Source organism: Neltuma alba, unplaced genomic scaffold, assembly GCF_004799145.2.
Source record: "Neltuma alba isolate B1F8T4 unplaced genomic scaffold, ASM479914v2 tig00006649_pilon, whole genome shotgun sequence".
Lineage (NCBI taxonomy): Eukaryota > Viridiplantae > Streptophyta > Magnoliopsida > Fabales > Fabaceae > Neltuma > Neltuma alba.
The window spans coordinates 109,960-133,491 of NW_021634527.1; the positions used below are offsets into that span (position 1 = coordinate 109,960).

The window sequence follows — 23,532 nt, forward strand, 5'->3', positions numbered from 1 at the left end:
CTTCATGTATTGCTAGAGTTTTTGCATGATTAGATAATGTGGCTGATATGGTTGTTTTCATAGATCACCATGAAATGGTTGTACCACCATATGTGAACAAATAGTTTGTTTGTGATCTACTGACATGTGGACCAAACAAGAGTCTAGCATCTGTATAATCAATAAGGTCAGTCTTGGGTATGTTTGAGTAAAATAATCCCATGTCCATAGTACCCCTGAGGTAACGAAGGATGTGCTTAACTCCGTTCCACTATCTTCGTGTTGGTGACGAACTATATCTTGCCAGTAAGTTAATAGCAAATAATATATTAGGTCGTATGTAACTAGCAAGATACATAAATGGGCCAATTGTACTAAGATATGGTACTTCTGGATCAAGCAGTTCTTTATCACCTTCTCAAGGTCTAAAAGGATCTTTATCTTTCTCTAAAGATCTTACAACCATCGGAGTATATAATGGATGTGATTTATCCATATAAAAACTCTTTAAGACCTTTCTTGTATAGGTTTCTTGATACAAAAAAATCTCATTTCTTAAATATTCAATTTGTAATCTAAGACAAAATTTTGTTCTTCCCAAGTCCTTCATTTCGAATTCTTTCTTTAAGCAATCCATAGCTTTTGTAAGATCTTTAAAAGTTCCAATAATATTTATGTCATTAACATAAACAACAAATATAGCAAACTCATTTCCAAATCCTTTCATAAAAATGTGTAGACAAATTGGATCATTTTTATATCTCTCATCCAATTGATATTTGCTTAAATAGTTATACCACATATGCCCTGATTACTTCAATTCATACAAAGATTTAATTTGAGTACTGCTCTCAAGAACTTGAATTGTATGTTTTTGGCAACTTGAATCTTTCAAGGAGTTTCATATAAATGTCATTATCAAGTGAGCCATATGGTTTGGCTTAGTCCATACGTCTTTGAGACTAATGAATCGTGTTGCATTGGTATTGATGTATTTGAGATAGGGGGATAATGTTGCATTAATGCTAGAGTATTTGACATAAGAAGACCATACTACGTAGGAGCTATTGTATTTGACATGAGAGGGCCATATTGCATAGGAAATATTGTATTTAACAAAAAGGGGCCATATTGTATTGGTAGCAGTGCATTTGACATACTGGGACCATATTGCATTGGCACTAGTGTATTTGACATAGGTAAGATATGTTGCAGTGGGGATGACAGGCTAGCTATCTCTAATGTATTTTTAGTTTCTTGTAACAGTATCCAAAAAATATATATAAAAAAAAACATGATGCCATATTGAAATAGGACAACAAAAAATATTTATACCTTTGAACATTGTGAAGGCCTACTGGTCGGTTTTTTTTAAGTTCTACTGATTCTTTTTTTCTGGTTAGGCTTCTTAACCTAACTTTTATCGATATTTTTACATTCCCTCTTCTTGAATCTAATTCCTTCACCCTCATTATTACCATCATCATCAACAACAACACATTTACTACTAACATTTAATAAGAAGTTCAGACACTTTCTTACTAAGTTCTAGAACCATTTGATAAACCATAGAGAATGCCTCTAGGCATTCAAATGCATCATTGGCTAATTTTGTAAGCATTAGGCACAATTGCCTGTATCGATTTGAGTATTCTAGTTTAGGATCAACTTCAATTTCCTTTCCCTTAAAATCATACACCACACCACACCTTGCTCCTCTTATCCACCTCTTTACAATATATTTTTGTGGAAGTAGCTTGACATCTTGATCATACAATATTCTTAGCGCATGACAACATAATATTCCCTATTGTTCAAACTTTTTACAACTACAAGTAATGTTAGGCTCCTTGTCTTCTCTTGATGGCTCATATGTCAATCTCTACTCTCCGTTTTTGTCAACCCTTATAATCACATGATCAAACACAATAGCATCAACCTCATTATTCTTCTTTCTTTCTCTCTTCTCTTTAATACATGTAGCATCACTTAAGTCATACTCCTGTTAGAACAAGTCAAAAATAGGTGGAGTGTAGACTTGAGATAGAAAGTTGTCGAAGCATAGATGAACTCTTCAAAATCAATTTTGGAAAGTTTTATCGTGAGTTAAAATCACTCTTCAATTCATTATACCGTTTTTCCACAACAATTTGTTCAAAAGTTTTAAAGAATTTATTGATATTGATATTAGGTTTTGTGCACTTTTTTATAAATGAATTGATACTTTTACTGAGTTGTGTGCTTCTCATATCAAGAGTCTTCATTTGTATAACATGCTGCCCGCTTCTCTTTTAAATTATAAATAAACATCAACCATGTATTATCAACTGTATTGTATTTTTCTAATAATGCTTTCCAAGATTCCTCAAACATTGTTTCTTCCTCACAATGATGCATATACCAATCAAACTTACTCAAGAAACAAGAGTTATACTTCATTAAGTTCCCAAGATGTTTCACTGCATTTTTATTAATATGAAATGTAGATAGACTATGCTTTACATTTGGCATTACCTCTTCTAATACTCGTGCCACAGTAGCATTTTGGCTAGTAAATACAGTAAATGGCATTTTATTCTTATGTGCCCACAAAAAAATTTCAAAAAGCCATTTAAAAGGCTCAATGGTCTCATCATATAATAAAGCTGCACCAAATATCACAACTTTTCTATAATGATTAAAACCTAAGAAAATAGTAAGCGGTCTGTTTTCATGATTTGTTGAATATGTTGTATCAAATGAAATAACATCCCCAAAACAAACAATTTATCAACATACGTGCATCAACCCAAAACAAATTTGTTATCTATTCTTGAGAATCCATCTAATAAGCATGAAAAGAAGAATTTTCTGTTAATTGTTGTTGAAAATAACGAAGCAAACACCGTGCTTCACCATATTCCATTTCTCGTTGCCTTCTTGATCTTAGATAATTCTTTACATCGTTTTGGGTATGCCCCAAATTAGCCTTCCCTCCTGCATATTTACTCATTAAAGTAAAAGATGCTTTTGGCATAATTCCAACATTTTCAATAGTTTTCAAAGCATAGGCTTGTGATTTTGGTAATTTCCTTTGTGATGCTAACATGTGAACTATTTTTTTGAATTCCAAAGGATGATTATGGTCCAGAAAAGTTCACTAACTTTGTATCTTCCACTCACTTTTTTAACTATCATTCTCACTTTCCACATTCTTCTTGTTTCTTGCCGAGGCTTCTTAATTTTAAAATCTCTTTTGTCCTTCCCTCTTTTGAACAAACATACTTGTAACAGTTAATAGAATTATTTTTCTTGCTTCTGTTAGCATTTTGTTTTCTAACATCAAATCCTATTCTTCCACCATAGTGAACCCATATTGGCATGCCTCTGTTAGACTATCAAATTCAAGACTAAATACGAGAGTTACGTCACTTGTATCCATAAAGCTACAACACATAAAAAGGAAAACATTAAATAAATAAAAGCAATGAGTAAACAGTAAATACAATTAACTAATAAAAAAAAGGGAATGGCCGAAGGGAACCATATGAGATAAATATTTACATACATAACACATTTGAAACTACTTCATCTATTTCCTTGGTATGAATATATATATTTTTTATTATAAAAACAAATGAAGGGGCAATTAAAAAGAAAAGTATACTAGAAGCATATGAAATCTGGACATTTTGATATATTTTGGAATGATCACACCAAAGAACAACATACTCCAAGAAAATGACGTGCTTGATGTTTTTGAAATATTTGGGTGAAGGCGATGTGAAAAAGGTGGACCGCTGAAAATGGAACAGGATCGATCGTTGAGAGATACAAGCCAAGCTTCAGAAAGAGAAAACAGAATAGCAGCAAACCAAGGTCCAGCTAGCGGTTGGAGATAACGCTTTCCCTTTTCCCTATTTTTATATTCATAAATTTGCACACACAATGAGAGAAAAAGAGGAAACCCACGTCTGAAGGAAAAACACATAGTTGTGTTAAGTGTGTGTTGTTTTTTTTTTCTGTAGATGAAATAAACTGTTACGATTAGAGAAGAGGATGGTAAGGAACAGGAGACATTTCGTGCTGTACTTAGTTATGTTATTTACATAATATTCTATAAAAAGGTTGACCTCCACCAGAAAATAAGGATATGTAGCAGTTTTGATAGAAGAAACTTGGAAACAAAAAAACAAATGGGATGAGATGTTCAAGGTAGTGGCTATTTTCATAAGATTTTAGTTTGGATTAAGTAATTAATTAATTATTAATATAAAGGTATGAAATTTTCACTAAGCCATTGTACCTTGATTAATATAAACGTGAACCGAATACATTTAAAAAAGAATTGCTATGACTAAACATATGATATGCATTTACTTGCCATCAAGTTATCTGTTTTAATTTTATAGTATATTTTTGGGATAATCTAAATATGTTTAGATATATTAGCTATCTCTGATAAGCATGTCTAGCATTATTTTTGAAATCTATCTATCTATTAATCTATTAAAAGTAGAGTACAAATTAAGAGTTAGTAGCAGCTTGACACATCGCGTCATCAATATGTAGATAAATGGTCCTCATTTTTAAATTTTTGCAAAAGCCATGATTGTACCCATTTTCCCCTATTCATGCATTTATGTTTATGCCTATGTTCTCCTATTCATGTTTTTTTTTTGGCAAATTATTTGCAGAAAAAATGGTACTTATAAAATTTAAAATTTAAAATATGATTATCTCACAATTATTTGGTGGTTGGTTACAAAGTAGGGTTGCAGGCCAACATGTGAATTTTGATCACTAGAACATGTTGTTTCAAATTTTATGGCTTTGTTATGGGCAGTTTTTTTATTCCAATTAAGAACTTAATATTTCAAATTTTAAATTAAAATTAATAGTTCATAAAAAGTGGTTATTCGTCCCCCAATTAAATCATTTTGAATTTACAAATATATTTATAAAATTGAAAAAAATTTGAATAGACTTATATGCCCATGTTGTTACGTTGTTGGGCGAAATTTTCTGAGGTTGGTTAGTTTTTTAGATTTCCAATCAATATTTCATATTTTAAATTCAAATTAGTATAAATCTTTAAAATGGAAATGAAGTTTTACAACATTCAACTTCATCAACAATCAATAATCTTCTATAGCATGCCATGTGGTAGGCTGTAATCTTAGATAGATAGAGGATTTAATTAAAAAATAAAATGGAAAAATGAAAATGGAAGCAATTTATGTTGTTATTTCGTATTTTGAGGTTTTGTTTTGGCAGATTTTTTAATTGAAAGTGAAAATTTGGAGGAATTTCTAATGTTGTGAGTTTTGATCACTGCACCCACATTGCTCCGTATTTTGAGGCTTTGTTCTAGGCAATTTTTTAATTTCAAATTAATATTTCATATTTTAAATAAAATTTAATTAATAATTCAATTTTTTAAATTTAAATTAATTTTTCAATTTTTCAATTAAAATTAACATTTCACAAAAAAGCGACTATTGTCTCGGTTAATTAATGGATTAAAATAAAATTTCAACAGCTGTTGTCCACGAGTACACATCAGCTAGGCCTTCCCACTTTGCTTTTTTTTTTTTTCAAATTTTGAGTTTGGCCATTATATTGTGACAGTTTCCACTTCACCATAAGGTTTGCAACAATCAGTCTTTTTTTACGGTAACAGCCTATAGTTATGGGTGTGGGTTCAGTGACGGTTACAAATAGTAGAGTTGCTTGTGCAAGTGAGTTCATGGCTATATATACGTGTGGTGGTTAGAAGCATCTGATTTAAGGCAATTTTTTAGGCAATTTGTTTAGTCTCCACCTCTCTAATTTTATGTATCAACAATGAAAACACCAAATTTTCAGTCCATTGATTTAGGTAAAGAAGATTTGTCTTGCATTTGAAGAAGGAAATCTCTTCTCAGTTTGAAATCCCAGTATGCACTTTTCTTTTCCCTTCTAAGTTCTTCACCTCTTCTTCTTAGTAAATTGGATTATGCTTATGCGTCTACAAGATAAAGCAGTCCATCCTATCACTGGGTTATGAGGAAATTCATTTGCTAATTCAAGTGTGTGCTTGATTAGTATTGTAGATTTTTTATTCTAAAAAGTTCTTCTCCTATCCCTTGCCATTTCAGTTTCTTCTACCATGTACCTTGAAGTAAAGCATATATAGGTGTATACATTTAATTCTGGAAAATAAAAAAAGGATGGACCCAGTGCACAACCATCCTTTGGAAGCTGGTTTTGACAAAGTACTATGAATTTATATCTATTGCATTTATTGTGAGATTTTATAACTACAAGAAATTTATCTTTTATCAATCAATTGTCTCTGTCCAAGGTTCATTTACTGATGCTTATCATTTTCTAAAGGTGAAAAATTAAATGAGATGGTTAGGAGTCCTTACATGGCTCCTGAGGTACTAAAACAAGACTAGCCATATTGGGCAAGTTAGATTTGTCCTGTGAATGGTGTATTTCAGCTCATAACAATTGGATTTTAATGGCTGAGAATTAAATTTTAAGTCACTATGGATATACTACTAGAAGAAAATAAATGTTTGTCTTTGAATGGCTTTAATACAATCAAAAAAGAGTATTCCATTTGCTTCCCAAGTAATAAATATATCTGGTCTATGCCATCTGCCTATATTACGAGAATGAAGACTAAGGCAAAAACATTTACTGAATTTTTGCTAAGGGGTTTGCTAGATAAGAGTCAGATTTGTTTGGTAAATCCAAAACATTTACTGACTTCTATACTCCTAATCTGGTCACTATGCTTGCTTTGGTCTTAGGTTGGGCTAAATAGGTACTCTTGAGCTTAGAAAATGGCTTTATACTTATGTTATTACCAATATGGTCTACTGCTTGATCATAGATCCAAGTCTTTTTTAACATCATAAAGCTAAATGTCGAGCTACAACTAACCATTTAAATTTGTGTGGATCCAACTAAAAATATAAATATTATCAAAGCAATGTGTTAAACTGATTTTCTATTTGAGTTATCATCCTTCCATCTATCATGTTTTTTTTCCTAATAATTATTGCATGTAAAAAAAAAGAAAGATAAAAAGTGTCAGTTGTAAAACTTTTATTTGTCTTGAATATACCCTGTGCAATGCATAGGAACTAAACTAGTTTCTCTTAAAAGGAAAGATTTTACTCAAGAGGATATCCAAAGAAGTTACTTTTGCAAAAACAAAAGGATATTGCTCAATTAGGTAATTGAGTAAAGAAGTTTAATCACCAAAATCATATTTACTCAGGTAAGAGTCAAAAGAAAATTTTTTATAGAAAGCTCTAAGTCTAAAATGTACTTTTAACCACAAATATAAAATATTTTTTACCTCATTTATTTGATATCATCAAAACTAATCATATCAAAAAAGGTTGATAAGCTTGAGGAAGGAATAAAATAAACATTGAGTTTATTTATAAAGTTATACCTATTAAGTAAGGGAGCTGCTTATCATACATGGAAGATAATACCCGACTTAAAGGGAATATCACCATGATTCTTACAATGTAGGCTTAGCTTATTTTGGCCCATAGTCAAATAAAATAAAGCCTAAGCTTAATAGGGTGACTAATTTCAGTCAATATATTGCATTTTCTTTGATGGTGAGAAACAAAACTAAATTTTTATGGCTAAAAAATTAGAGCAATATATTCATTAAGAGGGAAAGCCCTATCTATTCATTTGAGGTTTCATGACTGTTAATGGCTAATCCCAATTACCATTACTGTGCCATAGATAAGGGTGTACTACCTTCTCAAGGAATCAACCATAGTACAGGCAAACCATGTGGTTAACAAAAAATCAAATTTTCAACATATCACCTCCTCACAATAATGTCCAGATCACAGTTTCACATTATCATATCTTAATCCTTACTTGTATTCGAGATGCATAAATGCATATACCAAATTCACAATACCCTTCACATCAATATATATACACACACACAAACGTATACAGTTAGGCCAAGCAACAACATATTACCGTGATCAATGCATAACATTGTTCAAGTAATCTAAGTTATAAAATAGAGACACAAGCTAGGAAAATGCAGTAAATTCTGGGTCCTTCACCAAGGCAAACCACCACCTTTCTCCGTGGTGGGCCAAGCCTTTTACCTTGGCAATCACATTGTCATTCACCATGGCAAACAACACAATCCACCAAAAAATAAAATGTTAGGTCAAAAGTTCATCATATTAGGTCTTTATACATTCATAAGGTTTCAAGTATGAATTTCTTTTTACACAAATTGTTTCACCAAACCAGTTTTAGCTTTTCATAAGTTTTTATAGAGTTCTTTGCTAACATTTCTATTCCATGATACCTAAAGCTATGGGAGAATTTCATTAAGCCCCTACAGAAAGAATTAATGTCCAACAACCCGCATGAGATTTCAAAATCTCACTACACCCTAAGACCAAAATGAAATTAAAATTTCAGGATGAAAAGATAATAATACCCTTACTTTTTCTATAAAAAAAAAATTATTATCATCGAAGCTCTGACCCACCTAAGCGCCGATGGTAGGACTTCCAACCTCCACTAGCTAGTCGCCAGAGCTTCTGTTACCAAAGGATTTTTCACAAATAAAGTGGCTAAAAGGAGGATTTGAACCATGACCCCTTAGCACTCTCCAAAGATTATGACAACCAAGCCAGTCAATCCACTTGGTCATATAATGCAAGGAAAAATATAGTGTAAAATAAATGCAAGGATCCAAGTAGAATGAGCAAATGCCCAAGTGTGAATGAACAAGTGAAATTTAGCAATTTGAAACACAAATTCAGCAATTTGCAGCACAAATTTGATGATTTATAAGAAAAAACAAGGGAATTAATAACCTCAAATGCACGTATTTATGTGCAAATGAACAAGTAAAATTTAGTAATTTACAAGTTTGGTGATTTAGAAGAAACATAAGATAATTAACAACTCCAAATACAATTATTTAGATGTAAATGATCCGGTGAAATTTGGCAATTTACAACAAAAATTCAGTGATTTACAATCCAAATTTGTGGCCTCAAATTCAAATATTTATGTGTAAATCACCGAGTTCGAGTTGTAAATCACTGAATTTCACTTGATCATTCACATCTAAACAATTGCATTTAGAGTTGTGAATTATCTTATATTTATTGTAAATCACCGAATTTGAGTTGTAGAACATCAAATTTTGTATAAATTCCCGCATTTCACTTGTTCATTTACACATTGACACTTGTATTTGAGATTGTGAATTGGGTTGTAAATTGCTAAATTTTTGTTGTAAATCATGAAATTTCACTTGATCATTCACATCTAAACAATTATATTTAGAATTGTGAATTATCTTATGTTTCTTGTAAATCATCTAATTTTTGTTATAAATTACCGAATTTCACTTATTAATTTACACATAAACAATTGTATTTGAGTTTGTGAATTCTCTTATATTCCTTGTAAATCACAGAATTTATGTTGTAAATTGCTAAATTTGAGTTGCAAATCATTAAATTTCACTTATTTATTCGCACTTGGATACTTACATTTGTTTTGTTACAAATATTTTTGTTTGCATTATATGACTAAATGGATTGATTGATTTGGTGGTCATAATTTTTTTGGTGTGCCAAGGTCATGGGTTCAAAGCCCTTTTGGCCACCTTATTTATCAAAAATCCTCTAATGACCGAAGCTCTAACAATCACTACTAGGGCTCAGGTGACCAATGCCAGAGGTTAAAGCTCTAGCTGACTGATCACCAAAACTCTAGCGACATTAATAATTTTTTAGGAAAAAAAGTAAGGGTATTATATTATTTTCACTCTTAAATTTTAATTTCATTTTGGTTTTAGGGGGTATAGTGCAATTTTGGAATCTTATGGGGGTTGTTGGACATTAATTCTCTACAGTGGATGCTTAATGAAATTCTACTTATAGCTATCTCTGACAAAGTCTAACTCATTTAAAATGTCCTCATAAAGGGATTGAAAGGAGAAACAAATAAGAATTCACGATACATAATTCTCCAGTAGCTGTCTCATAGATCCCTGAAGCACTTCTTGAATATCCCACTGGCGTATGTCACTACTCTATGATAGCTTATAAAGTTGAGTTAGAGACCCACCAAGAGATTACCAATCAGATACAAAACCCCAACTAGATGAAGAGAAACAATAGGGAGCAAGAAGAAGAAACTAAACAAAAAGTCTGTTTATGCTCACTGTTATCACTTACCAGAATTCCCAAGCAGTTGCTCTAGCTTTACCCTAGTAGAAAAACCTTACTCTTTCAATATAAAACTCCAATTAACGACATTTGTGACCCTCCTTCTTATTTAAAATTTTGATCATTCACAACAATGAACGCACTTAAGTGGAACATCATGTTTTAGGATATTCGTTGCAGCAAACAATATCCTTCACCCGAAAACGACGCTAAAAATACAAATGTTACAACAATATATAAAGACCTTATAGGCTGGTTTCTTAAGGCTTTGAAAGCATTTTGATTAGTTTTTAGAGAATATATTTTAAAAAAAATAGATTTTAAGGATTGAATTTTCTAAAAGCTAGAATGGTATGCTTCTAAAACCATGGTTTTGGACTTTAAAATCACTTTGGTCTTTAATGCCTACTTGGCTAAGTGCTTGTTTGGGTCAGCATTTGCTAGCCCAAACGTGGCTATAAGTGATTATAAGCTCAGTGGGAATTTTGGACCGTTTGGCAGAGCTTTTTAACAATTGGGCTTCTGAATTTTTAAGCCACTTTCAATGCGCGATTGGGATAAGCTGGAGAGGAGGAGCTTCTGATCATATTCCAGGAGCTTATAGACCGTTCTGACAAGAAGAAATCTATTCCTTTTACTTTTCTCTGATTCATATGCCTTCTCCTATTCCCCGTGAGCAGAGTCCCTTTTTTTTTAAACCCGAGCCCCATGCTTGCTCTGTTTTTGCTCACCTCGACAAGTAGGTCCGTCGGTGGTCGCCTCCGAGAAGCTCCATCGCTGGTGACCGTGAGCTCCGTCCCATCATTGTGGTGAGGTTGGCTGTTGGGTGGGGGGTGTGCGTGGCCTGGGGATGCTGCTCGTTCATCAAAAGTCATTTGGTGTTTGACCATGATCTCTGTCTATGGTCGCCTCGACCAGGTCCGTCGGTGGTCACCTCCAAGAAGCTCCGTCACTGGTAACCATGAGCTCTGTCTGTGGTTGCCTCGACCAAGTCCGTCTGTGGTCGCCTCGACCAGGTCCGTCAGTGGATGCTGCTCGTTCATCACAAGTCGGAGCTGCTCTCACCGTCTGCAACCGACATCGCCATTGTCTGCCTCTGCATTTGAGCCGTGCGTGGAGTTCTTCTCTTCCCAGAGCAATACACCATCTGATCTACCTCTTGCAGGCTTCGATTGGTTGGATCAGGTTGGTCGGTTTAATTTTGTTATGTTGGTTGTCCGGTTTGATCCCTGTGGTTGCTGTCGTCCTAGAAATTCCTGTGGTCCTTGAATTACATGTTGTTACTGATTGCTGCATGTTGAGGACTGACTTGTTGTGACACTGAAACAGGGGCTTTATGTTTCGAATTTTATGGTTTTCGGTTACTACAATCTTTTGTTGGATGTTGGTTAATTGTTTAGAGATATTGACTGTCAAAACTTGGTTAAAAGTTTCAGACAATGGTGCTAGATGCTCTGACTTTTTGAAGGAGGGAATGTAGCTTAAAATTTCTGGTTGCATGTGGATTCTCTGCCTCTATTTTGAGGATGATGAAACAGGGATTAATGGTTCAAGGAACGGCTCTAGCTTAATGAGAAAATGAAGAGCATAAATGTGTGTATATGACCGAAAGCTTGGGGTGGTGCAGTGTTGGGGATTTAAATTGTTGTGTATATGTCTATGTTGTTAATGGCGAGATATGTAACTCTGGAATTATAATTTTCATAATTACAATGGTTGTTGTTTTGCATGTCCTTAGCTTCGGTCTCTTGGTTTTTATGGTTATAGGATTCGATCTCTATGAGGGTAGGGTAGAGTAGAAGAGAATGAGGTGGTAACATCGTGTATATATGTGTATATATGTGTGTCCAAATGGTTCATTTGATAGAGCTAATTAACGGCGTTGATAGAGCAAAGTAATAAGACATTAATTTGTACTATACAAAGAAATTAAGGACTATGTGGGTAATTACTTAAAAATCATTTGGAAATTAATTTCGGGAAGTCTCAATCAAAATAAATTTAATGTTGTTCTTTCTCCTATTATATTCTCTTACTTCTCTCTAATATGATATTTATTTAACTAATTTAATTATATTAAAAAAGTTAGGTAAATTAGATAATTATGATAAATATAACATATTTTTGTAAATAATCTGTTGTTCATCATTCTTAATTTGGTTTTATTTTACTTTTACACAGTTAAATTAGGATAAAAATTAATCAATATAATGCAGTTTAGGTTCAATTTTATGATATATTGAAAATTTAATTTTAAAATGTTCACAATCAATTACCACCGGAAAATAGTGGACATTGACATTGTGATTATATATTTATAATTTTAAAAAATATCAAATAAGAAAACTAAACAGCTTATTCAATTAAAATGTGTTACTTGGTGATATATGTTGTTTGGTTACAATGTATGTGTTATATAATACGGCTTTTATTATTACATATTTAGGACTTTGGTTGATTCAGTTACTCTTATCTCGATCAAAGGGCGTAGAGAAATGGATAATGACAGGGGAAAAGCGACATGGGATCATTACACGACAAAAATTCTAATCGATGTTTATGTCGAGCAAATAGTGCACAAAGAAAGACAAGGAACATCGTTTACAAGACCTGGTTGGGGGAAAATTGAAAAGAATTTTCGGGAAAGGAGCGGGAAAATGTATGACAGGAGGCAACTGAAGAACAGATTTGATGTATTGAGAAAAGATTGGAAGTTGTGGGAAAAACTGATGTCTGGGGAGACTGGCATTGGTTATGATGCAGCCACAAATAGAGTGTTGGCCTTTGATGAGTGGTGGCAACGAAAAATATTGGTAACTATTTGTGTTAGTTGAGTTTTAATTTTGAATATCAGAAGGAACATTGCTTAATTATGCCTAATTATGTTCATGTAGGTGGACCCTAATTTCAAGAAATTTAGACATCAGGGGTTGATGTTTGCATCAGATCTGATGAAAATATTCAGAGATGTTGTGGCTTCAGGAGAGTATGTGTACGCACCATTAGCCTCACAGCCTCAGCCAGCGTTTGCTCCACAGCCTAACATAGAAGAGGAGGAGGATGTTTATAGAGTCGGGCTCGACCAACAAGAAGGGTCAGGGGATAGTGAGGATGAAAACTTTGGTGTGGACCCAACAGCCAGTGCAGGGTTCACAGATGACTTCACTGCTTGCAACATAAACAACCCCGCAAGTACTGGACCAAGTGGCTCAGGAAGCTATGGAAAGAGAAAGAGCGGTGAAACATCAAATGCAAAGAAGAAGAAGAAAGTTGCTGCATCTACATTAATTTCTGATAGCCTGAGTGTCATAGCAGCTGCTTCTGACAAGCGACCAGCAGCATTGGTTGAAGATCCCCAAGTAGTTTATAAGGTTTTGGCACACCTGACTACCATTGAGGAGCTTAATAATGACAATCAACTATATTATGCATGTGCCAAGATGCTTACGCAGTTGAGGTGGGCTAGGCGAGCCTATTTGGGGTTTATGCATGATAGAAGCAAGTTGTTGGCGTGGTTGATACCGGCAGCACAAGACCCAGACTCATGGAAGTGACCTGCAGAATAGGATTTAGTTTAGGACTTAGTTGTTTCACTATTGTTATTGCACTTGTTAACCTGAAATGCCTGCTGTTTTAACCTAAACTGATGTGGCATGTTGTAGGAACTTTATTAATCATTATGTAATATATTTACGCTAATTTCTACTTGTCATCTATGCGTTTGGTTTTTCTGTTTGCAGTATGAAAATTATTTACACTTTGTTTAGTGTAATCCTTATAATGCTTACATTTTGTTTTCACCCAGTTACAGGTTAATTCCAGAAATGGCTAATTGGAACGATATTCACCATGGAATGAAGATACTTTATGGAATTGGAATAACGATTCACGGTCAAATGAAGATGACCATTCAACCATAATTAATGAGGAATAACACAATATGAAGCAATAGGTGCATTGGTTGGTCATTATTGTGAAATGTACATTTTAACAACCGTGCAGAACTAGTGAGCAGACAGGAAATTTATGGGTACAAGGCATTATGAATGGGCATGATGATCGATGTCATGAAATGTTAGAATGGATAAAGATGTTTTCCACCTCTTATGTACTAAATTGGAGGAACATGGTTTACAAAAGTCTAAGTACGTAGGAATTGAAGAAATGGTTGCGATGTTTTTAAACACGGTTGCACATGGACAATGCAATAGAATGATCCAGGAACGATTTCAACGATCAGGGGAAACTGTAAGTAGGCACTTTCACAATGTATTGCAAGCTTGTCTTAGCCTATCGAGTGAACTTATTCGACCCATAGATCCAACATTTCGTGGAACTCATAGAAAAATTGAGAACGATCCACGTTACTACCCATTTTTAAGGACGCAATCGGAGCAATTGATGGCACTCATATACAGTGTGTTGTCCCTGCTGCAAAACGAGACAAATTATTGGCAGAAAGGGAAATCCATCACAAAATGTCATGGCTGTATGTGATTGGATATGTGTTTCACTTTTGTCTTGGCAGGATGGGAGGGATCTGCACATGATGCTCGTATATTTGATAGTGCTATTACAAATTCATCTCTTAATTTCCCTCATCCACCTCCAGGTATATGTTTATGTGTCCAATCATGCATGTTTTTTAATTATTTCATACTTTTATTCATTTTACAATCTCTCAAATTGTTTCATGAATCATTAGGGAAATATTACTTGGTTGATGCGAGATATCCAACACTAAATGGATATCTAGGTCCATACAGATCTAAGCGCTACCACCTTCCAGACTTCTGACGACAAGTAGGATTCCGAAATAGTAACGAAGCCTTTAATTATTATCATTCCAGTTTAAGGTGCACAATAGAAAGAACATTCGATGTTTGGAAGAATAGATTTCAAGTCCTACGAAATATGCGCAGTTAGGACTTCCAAACACAAGTGTATCTGGTTTGTGCAACAATGGCCATTCATAACTTATAAGGAGACATTCGAGCTCCGACTTGTTTTTTGAACAAGCTGAAAATGGTAATAATGTGGGCGAACATGATCAGGCTGAAGCTAGTCAACCATCATCTTCAAATGTTACATCACAGTCTTCATCGCATATGAATCGCGTCCATGATGCAATCAGAGACCAAATTATCCATAGCTTATCTATTGATTAATTATGTAATATTATTTAGTTTCATTGTACAATACTGCAAATTGGAGTTAAAAACATGTTTACCCATTCAAATTATGTTTCGTTTTATATTTGCAATTTTTTTTCCATTTCTCTTATGTTTTCAAATTTAATTCCCTCGATCAATTTCACTTCTTCATATTAATTAACAATAATTCACTGTATTATATCAATTCATTTTTTTTCATGTTTCACATTATATTTAAAATATTGTTATGTTTTTTGAAATTTTAAAATTTAATTCACTCATTAATTTGACTTCTTCATAATAAATTATTTCAATTTCATTGTATTATGTCAAATCATTTTTTATCATATTTCATTATTTATTAACACTTATACCCATTTTAGTCATTTTATAACCAAACTCTCTTTTCCTCAAAATAATCCAAACAACTTTTTACCAATCTCACTTCTGCAAATTAGCTTTTCTGAACTCCAATCCAAATACAATTCAGCTTATCCAATTTAGCTTTTACCAACTTCACTTTTCCATAAGCTACTTTTCCTATAAGCTGCTTTTCCAATCGCTCATCCAAACGGACCCCCCTAAATTACTCTGAAATCATGGTTGGGACGAAGAAAATTGCTTTTGTCATCAATCCAAACACCACTATCAAGATAGGATGGGAAGGGGGAAATCACTTTTGTTAGATAAACCATGATTACAAAGAAAAGCCAAAACACCTCCCCAAAATCTATTGTAGAGCAAAAGATCACCATTTTGAACAAGTGGGTTGGGATAGTTTCTGGCTTGTGATTTTTGGTTGTTGGAGTCAGAATCCCTATTGTCAAATATCAAACTACCAAATAACTCTAGTTTTTAAAAAAATATGAAGAGGTGATTTTGATAATAATTATTTAAAAAATTTCAATTTTATCAAAATTAATTTTACACAAAATTTATTTCAGTCAAAGGGGGTGTTTGGGGTGAAACCAATTCATTGTTAGAAGAATTAGAGATTAGAGAATATATTTAAAAGAATAAGTTTATTGAATAAATTTTGGAAGAATAGATTTGTAAAAAAAAAAAGTGATTTTGATAAAGTGATAATATTTAGATAGTTGTTCTCAGAATATTTTTTTCCATTCACAAATTACTAAGAAAGACATAAATTAATATGATAATTATATAAAAATAATTTTAATTTTTGTTTTTGAAAAAATATAATTAATTAATATTAGCCCTAGTCCTTAATATAAGAACTAATTGAATATTTATTTTGATTATCAATATAAAAGTTTCATACATTTATCTATTTTTTATATCCCAAACCATGATTTTATACCTTCAAAAACCCAAAAAAAAATCACTTAATGCAAAATCATGGTTTTATATCTCAAATCATAATTTTTCAATTCAAAAGTGATTTTGCACAAAATTTGGTATTCAGCTACTTTTTTTCAACCACGATTTTCAATGAAAAAGTGATTTTGCAAAAAATGGCATGTTTGGATGATTAAATTCTCAAACTATAATTTTGCTTGTTATCCAGATATTTCCAAAGTATATTCTTTTTAATCACTTTTCTCTATAATCTGTCTTTTGAAAAAAATCCAAACACACTTTTTATGGTGACGAGAGTAAAGTGAGACATAATGATCATATATATGTTTCTTAAACATATTATATAGAGCCATGTGTATGAAATAGACATTGTTTGAAGAAGGAACGCCATTTATTTATAGGTTTGAAAAGCACCTTTTAGGCTTTTAACCCCAAAATAAAAATGAAAGAACCTTTGTGGGCCAAGCACACTGTGAATGGAAAACATGACACATAAGCGCAGAAAATGAAGCACCGTGGCTTCATTGTCCACTTGGAATTTGTGGTTGTGGACCCAATAACCAAAATATGTGTTAATGAAGCCCTTCTCATTTGGACTCTTATGACTTTCCCAGTTCCAATTTCTTTTCATATATTTCAAATTTACCTATAAAAGTTAATCTAGTTGATAGAAATATAAGGTCATCAATTTGAATTTTAGCCCAACTCACCTAAAATTTTATGTAATAAAAAAATTTTGTTATTTCAGTACCTAATAGTACCTCAAACAGGTGTCTCTAATAAGAAGATATATGCTGTTGTAAAAAAAAAAAAATTGTTTCTTTTTATATGAAAAACATTTATTTGTACAAGTATTTAATTTTCGATATAATGGGTGAGATTCAAATGCTAGTTCCGATTGTTAATATAAGAGCTAATTTAACATTTAATTTAGTTATAAATATAAGATTCCTAGTTTACTTTTTCTTTTATATTTATCTCATTTTTCTGAAGGTAACCCTCATAGTAGTTACGCATATTAAATGTTTTATCAAATTATAGTTCTAGTTAATACACATAATTAGTAAAAGTATTTTAGGAAAAACAACACTCATTTATTACAAATAACTAACTTAATTAGTTTTTTAATTCATTTAAATTAATTAACTAATTCTTATATCGAGCAACGGAGGCCGTAGCATTTAGTCTACTTGCATGTTGGATGAAAAGGGGAAAAAAAACTAACAAGAACATGATTACAAAAAAGGTTGAAATTATAAGAAGTGATGAATTAATTTTTCTTAACTTCTTATAAAAAAAAGTATAAAAATATTGGCTCATGATTTTTATTCAAAGAGTAAATTCATAATTATTATTTTTTTTTTTCGCTGAACTGATAATTAGTGGAACCATAAAAGACAGGAAAGATATGAAAATCAAAAGAAAGCGTGATATGGAGAATCGATTTTATGTGGTTACAAAAGACAGGAGAGAAAAAATTAGTGACATTACTATTATAAATTAGCACCATTTATTAAATAAGTTGGAATTTTAATAGCCTTGCAAGTCCAAAGATCAATTTTCAAATCTCGAGGTGTCTGATTTTCTCTCCAGTTATTTAAAACCGAAATATCAAAATTCTCTCAAATCTGCCTGATGTTTTTTTTCTTTTTAATACATGTCTAGTTTTCCCTAAATATTATTACTCCCTCCAATGCATAATACAAAGTTTACTCATATTTTCTCACATACCCAAAAAGATTATTATTTTGTATACGACATTAGTAGAGTTCTTAAAGGGAAAATCACGAATAAAGACCCCCAAATTACTGAAATTACGCAGAGGTCACCTAAATAAGTAAAATTACCATGAGGGACCCAGTCTCATATTGTAAATATAAAAATCTTGATGAAATGTCTGAAATGCCCCTCAATCAAATGACAAGTTGACTATAGGAAATGACAAGTTCACTTTAACGAATAACAACTTCAATAGATCAAATCACAACTTGATTAAAGGTATGCCAAATGACAAGTTGACTATGAGAAATAACAAGTTTACTTTAGCGGATGCAACTTCAGTAGACCAAATTACAATTTGACTGATGGGCATTTCAGACATTCGCTAAGATTTCATATTTACAATATGGGACTGGGTCCTTCATAGTAATTTGCTTATTCAGGTGACCTCTGCGTAATTTTGGTAATTCGGGGGTCTTTATTGTCATTTTCCCGTTCTTAAATGTCTTGAATAAAAAAAATTACATATTTATCCCTATTAAAGGATATGATTAAAAAAATTATCTCATTCCCTCTGCATATAAGACTCGCTCTCTCCTTGTAATCATAGGCAAAACTGAAAAACTGTCATTAATTACCTAATCAACTGTTTATAATTTTGATCAAAATTTTCTTCTAGAATACTTCTTATATTATGCATGAGAGGAAATAAAAGTTTTTAGTTGGTTCTTTTAATTTAAAAAGTACTCCCTTTGAAAAATATAAGTTTTAAATAATTAAAAGGTAAAAGTGTATCTAATATCCTTATCTAGCTTTTTAAGTGCATACTGCAACCCAATTTTTTTAATAATACAATTTTATTCACGATTTTTTTTGTACATCCAGTATTCTAATGTTATTTTTTAGTTACATCTAACACCCTAGTCTTTGGAATATTGTATGGATTAGAAATAAAATTAAGATGCTGAAAGCATTTTAAAAAAAAGGGGGGGTTAAGGTGCATCCAGTACCCTGAGATTTTTTTGTACCATGAAGTTTTTTTTCAGATGTTTCTAGTAGTCTAAAATATTTTGTAGTACATCCAGCACCCTGAGATTTTTTTTTTGCCTTGGTGTTGGATGTACCAAAAAATATTTTTGGGTGCCAAACATACCTAAAAAAAAATATTTTGAGATGCTGAATGCATCAAAAAATAGTTCATGGTGCTGAACACACCTAAAAAAAAATATTTTAGGTTGCTAGATGTATCACAAAATATTTTAGAATACTAGATGCACCCAAAAAAAATATCTGGGGGTGTTGGATGCACCTTAGTCCAAAAAATAAAATCATGAATAAAATTGCATTACTAAAAAATTAGGATACAGGGTAGGTGCAACTTAGAAATAAGATTAAGATGCTGATTTTTATCCATAATTAAATCATGCAACTCAAAAAATTATATAAAATTAATTTTTGGCCTGAAAATTAGATAAAATTAATAGGGACAATAAATATATAAAAAATGTAACTTATTCTCTTAAAATACTTTTATGACTAAAGTATACATTTGACTCTTTAACTTTATACAAGGTTTCAATTTAATCTCTTAACTTTAAAAAATATACATTTGATTCTTTAACCTTAAAATCCTTAGGTTTCAGTGATGATTTTTTGTAACAATTAGGGATGCTTTGAAAATTAAACTTAATATATTAACTTTGATAATATTTTATCAAAATTTAAGATCCTAATGTCATTATTATTAAAAAAATTTTAAGGTTAAAAGATTAAAAATATACTTTTTCAAATTAGGTACCAAATTGAAACTTTTTACAAAGTTAAAAATCATGTATATACTTTAGTATCCTTTTATTCATGATTGAGAAAGGGAGTGAAATATTTCTGAAAGGATCAAATTTTTTAATTTTTCACTAGATCAGACATAAATATCACTGGTTTCCTCACTAACCAGTCCAATCCATATTTAAATGAATACCAAATACCATGCAAATTGTTTTAATTTCGAACCTGTGGTTGAAATTGAGAACACTTGTCTTTGTCTTCGAAATTCAAATCCAATAAAAGGCGAGAAATCCTAAGAATCTTTTTTATCTTTGTGAATGTGTGTTACTCTGAGGAAGATGAAGATAATGAAATGAAATAGCCTCTGATTCTGAGTCCCCAACATGAATATGCCATTCAGGTCGTCGAACTTCTCGAAGCCTTGAATTTCAAGTCACCGTTATTACTGAACATTAGAAGATTCACTCTGGAGGCAGAGATTTCCGGAAAGCACCATTGAATTCATGGCAATCAAATGCTTCTCTGAAAATATTCGTTTCTACGCTTGAAGCCATCTACTTACACTTTTTTGTAAACTTATACGAAGTTTCGATTTCTGTTGAACTCTGGCAAACAGCGTACGGTTCGATGGATAGAGGTATGCAGCTGCTTGAAGGTTGAATCTGGAAATAAAGATGTAGCAATATGTTCTCTGGAATCAAGTTCGTACAGAATTCTCGAGAAGGTAGTTCTCATTCCACTGGTTTATTCGCAAGCGTGGTCAGGCAGGCAGGATTTGGATTTGGGATTTCACCGAACCCTCCGGCTGCTAGAGAGAGTGGAAAAGCGTTTGCGCTGGCGAATTCATCCATGAAATTATTTCAATGCCTGAGACCGGGTTTCGAACTGGTTTATTTCCACGTTGTTTCTGGTAGGTGATTATGATGACGATGATGACGATTCATTTGAAATTGAAGATGAAGGTCTGATGGTGATGAAAAAGAAGACAACGACGAAGAGGAATGGTCCGAAGTTGAAATTGAAGATTGGGAACCCTTCATTAAGGAGGTTGATCAGCGGGGCAATTGCTGTTGCAGGTCCACGAACTGCAGTGGCGCCATTGGAGACTATAAGGACACATTTGATGGTGGGACTCTCCGGAAATTCTGCTTTGAGGTGTTCCGTTCTGTAGTGGACGCTGATGGATGGAAGGGCTTGTATAGGGGTAATTTGGTAAATGTAATCCGTGTGGCTCCAAGCAAGGGTATTGAGGTATGGGGGTAGTGACTTTGACTTTCATTTTACAATCAGATTTTGAAATGTCTGTTCATAACTAATTGAAATGATCCTTTAATATTCTTGTTGAACTCTGGCATGTTGTGGTTGAATCGGGTGTTTCCCTAAACTTAAGGCTTGGCATACCCATTTTAATCAATCAAGATCAGTGTTCATAATGTGTTAATTATAATTGGTTTGAGTCTACTTTTATACATGCTGTCCTAAGCGTTTGATTTGGTAGAGTATGGTCATAATGGTTTCTAAAAGGGCTCTATCTTATCCTCATTATTAGCCTGATTGGATGGCTCTCATAATCAATTATCAAAATCAAAACCAATTAATATGAATCTAAAACAAACACCTTTATAAGTGATGAACCTAAAATCATGATTATTTGGGAGGAAATGCTCTCATAATCCCTTTTTCTCATTTTCTTCTTAGAGTCATATCCCACCCTTTAATCAAATAATGAATAGTTTGGATTTTGTTCTTTAAGAAACTATTATTATAATATCACATAAATAGGGGGAGAAAAGAAGGTGACATTACTTTTTAAGATATTAAATCTGAATCATTTATTTTTTTAATTAATGATGGAGATGAGATTCGAAGAAGAGAAAAGAAAAAAGAATTTTGATAAGATCCAGACCTGATTATCTTATGATTCCAAACACTTGTAAAATTAGTAAGCTGATAATAGTAACTCACGAAATAATTACGGTTTTGGATGCATGATTGATCTTGACATGTACAAGAATGTTCGATAACTTACGAGATAATCATATTTTGGGTATAATTGACTTGGCATGTATAAAAAATGTTCATAATTTTTCAAGAAAACCATAAGTTTGACTTTAATAAATACTTTAATTTTAGTTAAAAATAAGTTTTCAAATTTATTATGTGCATATATTTATTCTCTACTCTACTACCGGCATTGTGGCAGAAAGGTTTAGATGACATACAGTGCTAATTTATTGCGCTCCTTAAACTCTTCAGCTTACATTTTGACTGTTGATTGGGACAAACATTCAACAGTTCTTCCATTTATTAACTTGGAGTCGCATTAATCTATAGCCAAAATTACTCAAGCAGTTCTGCTATAACTTATTAACATTCTGTTTTGACGTCATCTAATGGAAGCATTTCTGTACTGCAGCTATTTGTATATGATACAGTCAAGAAGCATTTGTCTCCTAAACCTGGGTGAGAAGCCAAAGCTTCCAATTCCAGCTCCATCAATTGCTGGTGCTCTTGCAGGAGTTAGCTCAACCCTGTGTACATACCCTCTAGAGTTGCTCAAAACTCGTCTCACTGTTCAGGTAAATCACCCACGAATTAGCCAACCAACTTCCAGCCATACATACACGGGCATGCTCATCTGACACTTAAAAAAAGAAGACATGCCCATATGGCCATATCAAATATTTCCATGTTCATGTTAGCGTTTCAAGCTTCCCAGCTTTATACTACTACTTACTTGCAGAGAGGGGTGTATAAGAACTTCCAGATGCTTTTATGAGAATCGTTAGAGAAGAAGTCCCTCAGAACTGTATAGAGGCCTCCCCAAGTATAATTGGTGTGATCCCTTTTGCTGCGACAAACTATCGCTTATGATACACTGCAAAAGGCATACAAGAAAGCTTTCAATAAGGAGGAAGTGGGAAATGTGATGACCTTTTTGATTGGATCAACTTCTAGTGCATTTTCAAGTAGTGTGACATTTCCACTTGAGGTGGCTCGCAAGCACATGCAGGCTGGAGCTATTATGGAAGACAGTATAGCAATATGCTTCATGCTCTTGTCAGTATACTTAAAAGGAAGGCCCTGCAGGTCTGTACAGAGGATTAGGGCCAAGCTGGTTAAAACTGATTCCCGCTGCTGGTATGTTCTTTCATGTGCTATGAAGCATGCAAGAAGATACTTGTGAGAAACAAGAAAACTGACCACTTCAGATTCCTACAAGACTACAGATTCTGCAACATACATAGTTTGGAGAGTTTAAGGGGAAAACTAGCTGCTTCGTTCTAGCGTGATCAGTTTGCTTACACAAATAACACAAATCACATATCTGGAGTTTTGAGGTTGAGTTTTCTTTC

At 32.8% G+C, this 23,532-nt stretch overlaps 1 protein-coding gene and 1 pseudogene across 1 annotated transcript; both read left to right on the forward strand.

Annotated features, from left to right (window-relative positions):
• The first annotated feature begins 12,694 nt into the window (after positions 1–12,694).
• On the forward strand, positions 12,695–13,753 carry LOC114750789 (uncharacterized). The gene is made up of 2 exons (XM_028939392.1): positions 12,695–13,012; positions 13,094–13,753. Exons 1-2 carry the CDS (start codon positions 12,695–12,697, stop codon positions 13,751–13,753), a joined length of 978 nt encoding a protein of 325 aa, XP_028795225.1.
• A 7,050-nt stretch (positions 13,754–20,803) lies between these two features.
• On the forward strand, positions 20,804–23,464 carry LOC114750790 (adenine nucleotide transporter BT1, chloroplastic/mitochondrial-like; annotated as a pseudogene).
• The last annotated feature ends 68 nt before the right edge of the window (positions 23,465–23,532 follow it).